Source organism: Rattus norvegicus, chromosome 5, assembly GCF_021556685.1.
Source record: "Rattus norvegicus strain SHRSP/BbbUtx chromosome 5, alternate assembly SHRSP_T2T, whole genome shotgun sequence".
Classification (NCBI taxonomy): domain Eukaryota; kingdom Metazoa; phylum Chordata; class Mammalia; order Rodentia; family Muridae; genus Rattus; species Rattus norvegicus.
Window position 1 is genome coordinate 118,273,151 of NC_141538.1, and position 12,615 is coordinate 118,285,765.

The following is a 12,615-nucleotide window of genomic DNA, read 5'->3' on the forward strand; positions in this document are numbered from 1 at the left end:
AGTGATTTGCGCTAATTTTTTCTCTTTAAGCACGAGTCTTTATATGGGTTTAAACCATTGCACCCTGACCAGCAGTCACCTACATGAAGTTATATGCTTCTTCACGACTCCCTCAAAACCCTGCTACCACTGTGCCTTCAATGAGCTGGAGTAACGGTTTACCGGGAATACTTTGGAAGGCTGGACGTATCAGTAGCTTTTCCTCTCCACTGTAGATTCGGATTTATTTCCCATATGACTTCCCTTCTTACTGCAGTATCTAACAGTAATAACACTGGCTATTTGATCTCAGAAGACTCTTAAATGCATCTTTTATGTGGAGATGGTCTGTTTGGGATTTAGGCCTCACATTAATAATGGATAGCAGTTGTTTTAGTTATTGTAAAAGTCCACCCCTCCCCGCAACTTCCAAAGTTACTATTTTAGTAACTTGTGGAAGAATGGAATGAAACTTCTCCAACCACTTCTGGCAAGGTTCACAATTGCATATGGATAAGATGCAAAGTGTAAGATAATTTGAATGAATTATAGTCTGCAGTGAAAGTGCTGAGATTCGAAGGGTGAAATTCTAGCTGGCAAAAGTTTGCAACACATAGGACTTGTAGGTAATACCAGCATGCTGCAATGGCGAGAAAGACCCTCATGGATACAGCGTTGTCTTCTTGAGCGAGATTTGAAAAGATCAAAGTTCTGGTCTGGGGTTGTGTATTTCAGGAGCATACCTGCGAATCCATGCAGGCCTCGGGCACAGTCAGGGACTTAACAAGGTTAGCTTCTCTTGAGTTATTATCACATTAAGAAAGTTTTTTTTTTCTTCCCTTCTCTTTTCTCCCTCCTACACACTTGGCAGCTTTGATTGACGCATTCGCTGGGCCTTCACACCACTAAGAGAACCGCTTATTTGGTGTAGCAGTTTGTGAAGAAAAACGTACAATAAACAGGGAATAAAGGCTCGTGTGTTTTATGAGAGGGTCTTTAAAAGCTGATTTACAATTTATTTAACTTTCTGGAATATTTATAATATGTTAGAGCCAGTTTCAGAAAGAAAAACGTGGACCGTTTATTGCTCGTTTAAAAAAAAAAAAAGATCCAGTAAGCATGGTGACCAATGTGCTCTGAGAGTAAACTCAGCTTGCTTGTGTGCACTTTGAAGGGGCTTTACCTTGAGAATGCCAGGCCTCTTCTTATGACTGAGGATGGGCATATCACAACCAACTCAGGGACCTGCCTAAATACTGACAGTTCAGCAGAAATTTATGAGTAAACCTTAAAAAAAAAAAGTAGTTTCCAGCACTACCACTATTCTGTGGCTCTTAAACTTGGCCTGTTTTCAAACAGATCCACATTTTCGATGCTGGTTCATAGTAACGCGGCTTTGAAGCAGGTCCACAGGTTTATTTTTCCTGGTGATCTGTAACATTCTCATCAACTATGTCTGTAAAATATTACTTTTTCTCTTCAATATTTTTTGGAAATAATGCTCAGTTTATGGCGTTTTGTTCAGCAACATGATCCATGAGGACATACCCTCCACTACCCGCCCCCTGGATCATTTATGCTTTCCTCGGACATTTCCTGTAATTTTTTTCTTTTCTTTTCTTTTTTTTCTTTTTTGAAAAGTTTGGATGTTTGGGGAGATATTTCTGTCAATAGGTTGACTAAGTATAATGGTCATGTGAGTAAAGTTATATAAAATGCTGTGTACTTTTATTTGCATCCTAGAGACCTTTTGGGGGAATAATTTATTGTAAATACCTCTGATGCAAAGCTGGGGACACAGACTGTCCATGATGACCAGCTGACCTTATTTTCAGTTTATTTATTCTTTTTATGAAGTGATATTATGGACATTGGTTGGCAGGTGAACGCAATGCTTCCGAGCGTGAACTGCTGCAGTTTGCAGCTTTTAAGAAGTATTTTGGGAGGATCTTTGGGCTCATAGACACAAGTTGTTATTTAACCTGTTTATCGTCATTAATAAGGTAAAGCCTTGGCACGGATATGTTATATTTCGAGCTACGTGCATTATAGAATGGAGCTGAGTCTTCAAAATGAAAGCCTCCTTTTGGAGAAAGCTCACTGTGCAGCTTGAGGTCGACTTCAGGGATTCTTTTCATAATGCCACAGAGCCTTGGTCTCCAGGCTACCCTGTATACATCTGGATGTCAGTCAGTATGAAATACGTAAAGTTTAAGTGTTTTAGAACATTTCAAGGATGAGCTCAGAATGTAGTAATGTTTAATGCTTTGTGGCTTGGCGTGCACCTTAGCGGATAAACTGCGACTTTTCTTCCAAAGGAATAAAGATTCTCAAACACCACACAGCTTGAAAATGCTAATGGTTTATGGTAAAGAATAATATCATTCTTGTATTTTGTTCTTTTTTCCCCCCTAACTTGAAAATGCACATGTGTTAACCAAAGCTCACTACTTCTTTTTTGATCCTTATTTTGTAAAAGACCAAGTTTCAAAAATGAACTTGAGCCATGGAGCCTAAAATTTGTGCAGAAAGAGGGAAAAGCCAAATATTATAACAATTAAATACTCATTATACTATTAGACACTTACTCTAAAGAACCTTGATATATGTAATGTTTACATTCTTATTTAAAAATTGTAAAAAAAATTAACAGATTTAACCATTAAAATATATTACCTTCAGTTTGCATTTGAATATTTAAAATTTTAATAATATTTTTAGTAGTAATACTGCCCGTAGTATTACAGTTTCTTGTATCTCAATGATGTATATATGCAGATTGCTATAACAAACATAAAAAAGAATATATTTTATATTTGTCCACCTTAACTCTTCTTAAGAAGTCACCAAATGTTCCTCTAGTTTCCTTATCTTCCTTTATTTGAAAGTAAATAATTTATCTCCAGAGGCATTTGTGGCAGAGAGCCGTTATATAAAATTGGTGTGGTCTGGTTAGTCAAGAGTTGGGTGTTCTCTCTGAGCATGTGTGGATGTTACTGTTTAACTTTATTTATTTTTTTTAAATTTTTATACTTGAATTTTCTAACCAGTATCAACATAAGAGTCACATGCTTTTTAAGAGAACCCGGTAGCAAAATTCAAATGCTTTAAATTCAATTTTTCTCTTCAAATTATCCGACTTTTAAAGAGCTTGGTAAAGGTTTTCTTTGAGTCTCCGGTTTGCTGATGGGGAAAAGCTGAACTATTATTTTTAAAAACGAGGTGATGTTTTTGGTAGGGCTGGTTGCCTTGGAGGCCATTCCACAGTCCTATCAGCACACTAAATGTGTCCAGTTGCAAGAGTGCTGTCACGGTGAGACACCCTGTTCACTCTCGGGCATGGGGTTCTGCTTTGTTTGGTGTTCCCCCCTTTTTGTTCTCTTCCTATAGTTCAGTTACGATTTCTTGGGCATAGATCTTTTAGCCCAACGAATACCAAATCTTCCCTTCTTTTTCTGTAGAGACCTGACACATTTTTTTTCTATTTTTTTTTTTTTTTGGTAAATTATCTGTAACTATGACATTGAGCAGCATAATTAAGATATTACTAAAATACATGAGAGGCAGACGAGAGTCTACATGGATTCTTCCGAGGGACAGCCTTTGTTTTCATTGACGGTAGAGTTGGGTCTTACTCCTAGACTTCCATAAACATTGACTGGCACCCGAGTGTTTAGGATTTGCCAATCTGGCGGCCAGGCCCTGGCTGTACTACAAATGGTGAGGTCAAGGCTGGGACAAAATTAGATATGGCTTCCTTGAAATAGGGTTAAAAGTATATATTTCTATAAAGGCTTAGATACACTGCGCTTGCTGTGTAAAGGATTTGGGAAGTAGGCTGCACTTATTACTATAGAATGTACTAAAATGTTTAAAAAAAATACCTCGCAACTTTCTCCTTCCAGATCATAAGCAGTGGTACCGAGAGTAGATTCCTCTTCCCCTGATTGCCCTTGGGGATTTTTAGTATGGTTTTAAAGGTAATATAACGCTTGGGCCACATTTCATCTGAAGCTCAAGTCAAGTTGTCTCTTGTGTTGGTCGTATTCGCATTTTTGTTTTTATCCCTTTTCCCTAGGATGAGTTTCATCCTTTCATTGAAGCACTTCTGCCCCATGTCCGCGCCTTCGCCTACACATGGTTCAACCTGCAGGCCCGAAAGCGGAAATACTTCAAAAAGCATGAGAAGCGCATGTCGAAAGAAGAGGAGAGGGCTGTGAAGGATGAACTGCTAAGTGAGAAGCCTGAGGTCAAGCAAAAGTGGGCTTCCCGACTTCTGGCCAAGTTACGGAAAGATATCCGACCCGAGTACCGAGAGGATTTTGTTCTTACAGTTACAGGGAAAAAACCTCCATGCTGTGTTCTTTCCAACCCAGACCAGAAAGGCAAGATGCGGAGAATTGACTGCCTCCGCCAGGCAGATAAAGTATGGAGGTTGGACCTCGTCATGGTGATCTTGTTCAAAGGTATTCCGCTGGAAAGTACTGATGGTGAACGCCTTGTGAAGTCCCCACAGTGCTCGAATCCAGGGCTCTGTGTCCAGCCCCATCACATAGGGGTTTCTGTAAAGGAACTCGATTTATATTTGGCATACTTTGTACATGCAGCAGGTAAGTGGAATGGAGAGAACCCCTTCTGCTTTCTTGTGTGTGTCTCTTCTGATGGCCTCTGTGAATGCTAACCATTCCCGACCTCCCCAGATCACAAACCTAGGGCATCGGGCCAGTGAGGTTTCAGAGGTAAACCAGAGTCAAAACAGTTTGAACAACCTGCTGCCTCTGTCTGAGGTGTTACCCTCACTCAGGTATAAAAGCAAAGCTCTCAGAATTCCCACTCAGGTCACATATGGTAAGTAATGCTGTCATAGGTCTTGGGAACTCAATGGATGAAAAGTCATGGTCACTTTGTTGTTGTTGTTGTTGTTGTTGTTGTTTTTTCCCAAGTCATGGTAAGAGGCTCATGATGACCCTCGTAATGAAGAGTTGCTTTTAAACTGGATTGTGATCTTATTAAAATACATTTAGTTTGTTGTTAGCTGCTCTTCTGTTGGGACTGTTTTCAACCTTCTGACGCGTCTTGCAACCCCTGCCAAGTAAGACGTTGGAGGTAAGGTTACTATCGAAATGCTGGTCTCTTATGAAAGAAAGAGAGTCACATGAATGCATAGGCTGAGCGGCTTCGTATGTGGGAAGTCTCAGTGTTCTTTCAGATGGCTGAGGGAAACCAACCAACTACATTGTAAGCAAGTGACAGAGGGGTTAATATTCAGTGTGACCAGCTGGCCTAGGCTGTCTGAGTGCATCGAGAGATCACTATTGGTAATTGATCCATCGACCTCTGTTGATCTGTTTGAGATTCACTATTGATTTCTGAGACATGTCTTTTCCGGAGCGCGCTTCAGAATTTGGGAGAGCATTAGGGAATCCACTGTTGAGAGCTGGGTCAAATAATGCAGCTTCACTTTGTTCTTTTCGTCTTGTTTTAGACAAAGGCTCATTGTGTTCTGTGAAGGCTCAGGTCTTGTGTAACTTGTTGACTTTTTATATGTACATATCAGTCTTGCTAGACTGCCTTCATGGCAGTTGCTCAAGCCAGATGGGAGAAAGAAAGTTGTGGAAGCCAACCAGTACTTGTTTAGGCGCGCTCTTTGTCTCTCTGTCTCTGTGTGTCTCTGTGTCTGTTTCTGTCTCTGTCTCGTGCACACATAGATGCAGACACACGCTTCCCCCTTCCACCCCGCACAAAGAAGAGAAAAAGACACCACCTTCAAAGTCGGCACTGTTTTGTAAAAGGTTCTTAAAATCGAAAAGGAAAAAAAATCTTACAAGGAAATCGGCTAACATTCCGCTCTCTGTTTTCTCAATACAAGGTTTAGAACGAGAACTTTTGTTACCCATCTGTCCTTACTTAAGGAGCTAGAGGAATTGACTTTGCAAGCATGTCACATCATCATTTGTGTTGGGTTGGCAAGGGCGAGATGTGTGTTTCAGAGGATGTGCTCTGAAAATGTTTCAAATATTTGGGCTTTTGAAAATGTATACTCGATCATAAGGCATGCCTGTTGCTTCAGCCAGTTCTAGGCAGCAGAAGTTCTGGACGGGAACAAGTGGCCTTTCCTTAACCCCCGCTAACCTCGCTGCTCATTTTTCTTGTCTATAGTAAAAGCCAAGTTAAAGGTTTCTTTTCTAACTTTGTTATGTGTATGTAAGTGCCTGAGGGTGCAAAATGGTTATAGGTGTCCACAGTGCTTTCTTAGTGTACTGTTTACACTGGTCGTTTATCCTCAGGTATTTAAGAAAAGACTTTATTAATGACAGTAAATGTTCTAATTGGGCAACTTAGAAACTCGAGAGTGCCAACGATTGATGTAGCGTGTGTGTGTGTGTGTGTGTGTGTGTGTGTGTGTGTGTGTGTGTGTAATTCCTACAGAAAAGAGCAAGATAGAAATGTCTGTGGAGTCTCTGTCAGTTTGAGCAAGACCCACTCTGGGCTTTTAAGTTGGGGATTTCTCTGAGAATCTCAGGGAAACTGTCTTTAAAGACATTTAGCCGTCTCACTCTTCCCATTCCCTGGTTCACCTTTCCCTGCTGGTGGGTTATTATTTATGCCGACACGTCCCTAAGCTAACCCAGTTGCTTGACTGGTACGGTGCCCGAAGGAAGGATGCTGCTGTAATACCATTTGGGAGGTCGCTTAGGAAGGTTCGCATTCTTACAGCTTATGAAAGATTTATTGGCAGCCACATGGATCAGACTACCTTCGGTTTGGTGCTCCTCATGTATCCCAGAATCCCTCCTCAGGCCTGAATACCAGCCAAATGCCTGGCCATTGGTTTCCAGAGCACCACAGTAATGGCCGCCTGAGTGCCGGCGACAGGGACCTTGCAAAAAAAAAAAAGAAAAGAAAAAAAAAAAAGAAAGCAGTAAAGGCCTTTCATCAGAATATATTTCAAATCTGACTTAAGATATTTTGAGATCTCTTATTTGTGGAAGAGAAGAAGCTGCCGATGCCAATATGAGGTAGATTGGTCAACCTATGTACAGCCAACTTGACAAGCATCTGTTGTAATGCCGAAGATTTGTAAACACCAAACAATGTTTTTACCTCCTTAAAAGTTTTGAGAACTTGCCAGTACCGGCAAGAAGCAGAGACTGAAATGTGCTTCCCAATCCATGCCAAGACCATTGTGGCCTTTGCACCTGCAACACATTTTTATTTTCATTTCTTTGAAAATGTACCTTCTCCCTTCCAGAATGCCCCCTCTCCTCTACATAGCCACCAAATTGAGATTTTTTTCTCTTTTAAAATATGCACATTGATTATAACTTCATGCACTGGCTGCTTTTTTTTTTTGTCAAAACATTAAAATGTGAATACTGGAAGCAAATGCATAATCAAATATTTGTAAAAAGCAGGGGTGATTTTTTTTCCCTTAAGGCTTAGAGACGATAAAAGCCAATACTTTGACTAAATCCCTAAATCTGGTGGCATTAGAACTGTGTGAATTTTGTGGCAGATACACAGTAAAAAGGAGAATGAAGGCAAGTGATTCCGGGCCTGAGACTTTCATCTTGTTCAGTCTATAAAATAACAAAGCCATTTTATGTCTTTAATTCGATCTCTATTTGCATTGTCTCTCCCATGTATCATATGACGACTTGGTGGTATTGTGGTATCATGGCAAATGGTTTTCTTTGTGGGCGGGTAACAGTAAAGCTAATTTATGACCAGTCTTTACCAGATGATCTGTATCAGAATCTCCAATATACCCGGCACGTGGCAAGGTCACAATTTAAGTTGTTAAGGTCATAACCTTAGCCACCAGGCATTTGACCTTTTAGATAAAGTTAACCTTTGTTCATTAGTAGGCACTCAACCGAGAACTTTCTGGAGAGTTTTTTTCTTTCCTTCCTTCCTTTCTTGCTTCTCTCTCTCTCTCTCTCTCTCTCTCTCTCTCTCTCTCTCTCTCTTTCTTTTTTGAAACTGCTCCTGTATAACTCTGGAAATGTAATCATATTCTAAGTGCTCTGTTAAGTTAGTTAAATTTTGCTTAGAGGTTGGACTTTTAAAAAGGATTACTTTCCTGGACACAGGAGGATTGCTTTGTCTATGACATAAAATGATCATCGCTATTTTTGTTTGGCGCTACCTGATGTGGGGTAGAACGGCAGCTCTGAGATAGTCTTTACCTGTGGTGACACTTAAAAAATCTAAAATCAAACACATGGAATTATGTTTACTTCAACAGAGGTACTAATTTGTAGGTGGCAATGGGCCTAAAGCTGAAGCCCACTGAGCCATGGTCACTGCTTAAAGGTGAGGACTTTCCTAAGATTGCAAGGATTTTTAGCTGTCTTAAAGATCCACTTGGAAAGATTTAAGTGACCGAAGTTGTCAGCAAATTGCTCCAACTGCTAATTAGCCAGAGACAAAGGAACCGATGCTGTCCCAGTGGCAGTGCAAGTGTGTGTGAGTTTTAAGACGGAAAGTGAACACTTGTGCAGTGGAACCTTTCAGAACAATGGCGACCGGTTGGTCTGTTTCCGCCCTCACAGGAAGAGCAGTTTCAGTATCCCAGCAGCTTGGTACCCATCCTGTAACCTGCAGGGCCGGATTTTCATCACCACGTCCCCTGTACGGAACTGTTCCTTTGGTTATGCTCTCAATAGCACTCATTTTAAGTTGGAACTCTGCAAGTTTGCCTATGATGAGCCACGTGTTTCTGTTTAAGCCCCTAGAGGAGCTATTCCCATTCAGGTGCATGTTGGTTTTATTTTGGCCTCGTGACTGCCATTCCTTCATATAGTACTAGAGAAAAACCATGATATGCAGATAGACCAGATGGTTATGTTGACAGATTGAGAATTCACTTCCTACTGCTTGAGAGCAGGTGTAGGATGGGGAGTGCCTGTGAGTGTGTGCTTTGTGTGCATGTGTGCACACTCAGGCTGCACTCGGAGTGCTGCTTAAGCAGTAGCAATGATTTCAGTAGTGTTCAGAAGATGCTATTTTTAAGTGTGGAATCATTAAACATGAGGTTATAGTGCACATAAAATAATTTTAAACATTATAAACAAGTCATATTATTTTGTTATATTTTATGATTCTATGTCAAATTAGTTTTTTTACAATGCACTATCTTTTAGGTGACTTAGCACATTTGTTAGAGGGGGTTTTGCATTTCTAACATATTCAGAATGCTCTGCTGGCACGTATATGTGTATATGTGATATGAATGTGTGTTTATATCCAAGACTAAGGCTGTACATATATAATTAAACTTCGTAAGAAGCTTAACTCCCAAGCAGAAACTTGTGCACACAGCTCCTTTGATTTGTGGTGATAAAGAATGTTTGGAAAATGAAGGGATAAGACTAATTAATATATGGCAATGCTTAAAATTAAGAGAGACCTTTCCTGTATCCCAAATTCCAATCCTGACCTTCAGCTAAATTCATGGTAAATTTTCCTTTTATTAATATAGTGTAAATTATTGATACATGTATACAGTTTTATCTCTTAATTCCATAAAGATAGTTTTAAGAACCAACAAATGAGGTTAAATATGACATTTAGAGCTTTAAGTGGGGTCAGCAGTAACTTGAGGATAGTAACAATATCCTTTTCCTTGAATGTAGTAACAAAATCCAGTGCTTAGAAGATAGTTAAAACGATGAAAGTTCAAAGGCAGAGCTCTCACAAGTAACAGGGAGCAAAAGTTGGTTGGGAGGAAGCCTTTCAGTGGAGGTCAGTTTGTTTATGGCTAAGAGGTTTGACTGTGTTGGTTAGAAAATTTCCCAATGCTATTGGCATGGTTTGCCTGTCTTCCTTCCCACCCAGTGATGAATAGCATTAATTTAAACCTATTTAAGGCTAGTGTGGGAGAAACCACAGCTTTTGTTGTGGTCATTTCTGTACACAGTAGGACTGGGTTAGGGCCTGGAGTTGCTTCCAGGGGATACAGAACAGCCTGTCCGGTTTTAAAAATCTCTCACAGAAGCAACTGCTCCTAAATGTCAATATAGATTGTTGAAGTAATACTGAGGATTACAAGAGAAGGAAAAAATGCAAATTCAGTTTAACAAACGTGCAAAAATCTAGTTTTGTACTATTCCTCTGGTAATTTCTCTATTGTTATTTAGAAGTGAGAACTTATGTTTAAAGATATTATAAATTGTAAACTCTCGTGGGATGGGGGAGAAGAGAAGGAAGCCAGGTGGAGGAGGAGAAGTTTGTATAAACAGGCGTGCATTGTTAAGGGAAATGTAAAACCATAGACTTAATTGCAAGTGGATATACGCTGAAGGTGTTTTGGCCTATGCAACGATTATAGACGATCTCAGGCAGGAGGATGTCCAATGAAGAAATTTATCATGCACACTACTACTTTTTTTCTTTTGTATAATTAATTTGAGACAAAAATGCTACTTGTAGCTTCAGAAGGTTCAGTTCAAAACTTTAGAAAGAAACGTTTCACAAAGACTTCTGAAGTTTTGGCTTCCAGCGAGGGGCTCTAGGAGTCACAGCTTGGCAAGGATGCTGTGGACATTCTTCTGGTCTCTGTTGACTTGCATCATGTAACGCACAGTGCCGGCTGGCCACTTTCAGGCTCTCTCTCTCTCTCTCTCTGATGTAATGGCAGCCCACACGTTATAGATCCAGACTCCGATGTCTCTGAGCTCGACAGGGTTTTCTCACTTCTACTTAAATAGAAGTGACGTTTCCCTTTTGTCTCCCACACCCCATATTGGAGAACACATTCATTTTTTGTTATGGTTACTGCAGTGTTTTAGCTAATGGAATCAGTCCTCCCGTCACTGTTCTAGTTAAATAAACATGGGCTTGGAAGCAAAGAATGATAAGTCCAGCAAATGGTAAAGGCAGCAACTCCACAGCAGAAAACACGCTTGCTGTTCTGCTTGCAAAAGAAGCTACAGAGGACAAAAAAAAAAGAAAAGAAAGAAAAAGAAGCCCTTCCGGTCCATGTGCCTTGTCACTTTTTGGTCTTCTTTGAGCTGTGCAACACATTGCTAACTCGACAATGATTAGGGAGGGCCATGGTGACTATGAATTGAAGGAGAATTACATCTTTGAGAAGTTTACGTTGACTCTTACGTATTTTTATGTCTTTCAAACACCTGAACTGGTCGTAGATATTTGCGGCCCACATCAGCTGAGAGTGACAGATATGGAACCTGAAGGAAAGGAACAGCCAAGCTTGTGTGAGCCACGGCCAACACTATACTGAGCTCACCTTATACTTAGCTTGCTCTCTTAAACTCTGTTTTATTTTCCCAATGCTGGGTACCTCCACCTTGCTAGGCTAGAGGCCTACCTCAGACTACTCCCAATGCTCGCCCTTTGCTCGCCCTTTCTTTTCTTTTCCTCTTTAACTCTTTCCTCACATTGGCATTGTAAGTGACAAACTAAGGAGAGCAGCCTGCAGCACCATCGCTTGCTACTCATAGTGACATCCAGGCAGGTCTGCTGACTGGAAACCAATTGTTTTAAAAGCCATCTACACCCACCTTAGACCATCTTCATAACTTGCGTTTTTGTAACGGGCTCCATTTAAGCAGGGTAACACAGCCAAACTGTCAAAATCTAAACCTTTCTGTGGAGATATTTTTCTCGACAGTTCAATCTTAGCCATAAAAGAGACCAAGTTGGTTAGGAGAAAAATGGTCTCTTGTCAGTGTTAGGGTCAAAATTCTGGAGTGACTTATTACTTTTAGAATGGTGAAGTGAATAAATGTGTTTGAAACAGGTTTAAAATAATTCTAAAGACTCAGATTAATGAATTCTAGATACTTTCAGGTGACACTGACTATTAAACCAAATATTACCTAAAAATTAATTTTAACATATTTATGTGCAATCTTGATATACTTATATATGTGCAGGGAATAATATTTTAAATCTATAATGATTTAATTTTAAAATTAAAAAAATTGCTTTGCTTTGAAATTTGCCTTTGGTTTTACGTCAATAATATAAAAGAAAGCAAAACTCATGTTCCAAATTTATTACTTTAATTTTTATTACTTTAATTTTAAAAATTAAAACAGAAAACTATGAAGACAGAAATGACTGATTTTAGTGCCCTTATTTTGATTTTTGAAGCTTTATACAAGGTTTATTCTTCAGGCTCAGAGGACACTCTTTTGAGACAGGGTTTCTCTGTGCAGCTCTGGCTGTCCTGGAACTCGCTCTGTAGACCAGGGGATTAAAAGGTGTGCGCTGCCATGCTCAGACAGGATTAGTTCTTAATGATTGCAAGGTAAAACCACTGGAAGTAGGGTAAAAAAGACCCATCACTACGATTCATACCACACTGGTTCTTTGTACGTATTAATTCTTCTCATGTTGCTGACTTGAACTTTTATTAAATAAAACAGAAATATCACCCTTTCCCCCCTAAGAGACAGGGTCTCACTGTGTAGCCCCTACTGGCCCAGAACTTGTTGATTTCTGCAAGGCTGAACTCACGGAGATCCGCCTGCCTCTGACTCCCTAGTGCTGGACTTAAAAGCGTGCGCCATCATACTGAGCTTGAAATACTCTAAGCTGGGCATCGGAAAGCAGTCACGTTATCTCGGCATTCTTCAGGGTGAGGCAGGAGGATTGCTAGCTTGG

General features: G+C 40.1%; 1 protein-coding gene across 5 annotated transcripts in view; it reads left to right on the forward strand.

The window, feature by feature from the left end:
• Nfia (nuclear factor I/A) overlaps nt 1-12,615 on the forward strand; it is a 537,878-nt gene that overhangs the window by 199,356 nt on the left and 325,907 nt on the right. For all 5 annotated transcript variants that reach the window (NM_001436591.1, XM_087660433.1, XM_087660436.1 and 2 more), the window contains 1 exon segment: nt 4,058-4,589. In NM_001436591.1, coding sequence (NP_001423520.1) covers nt 4,058-4,589 — 532 coding nt within the window.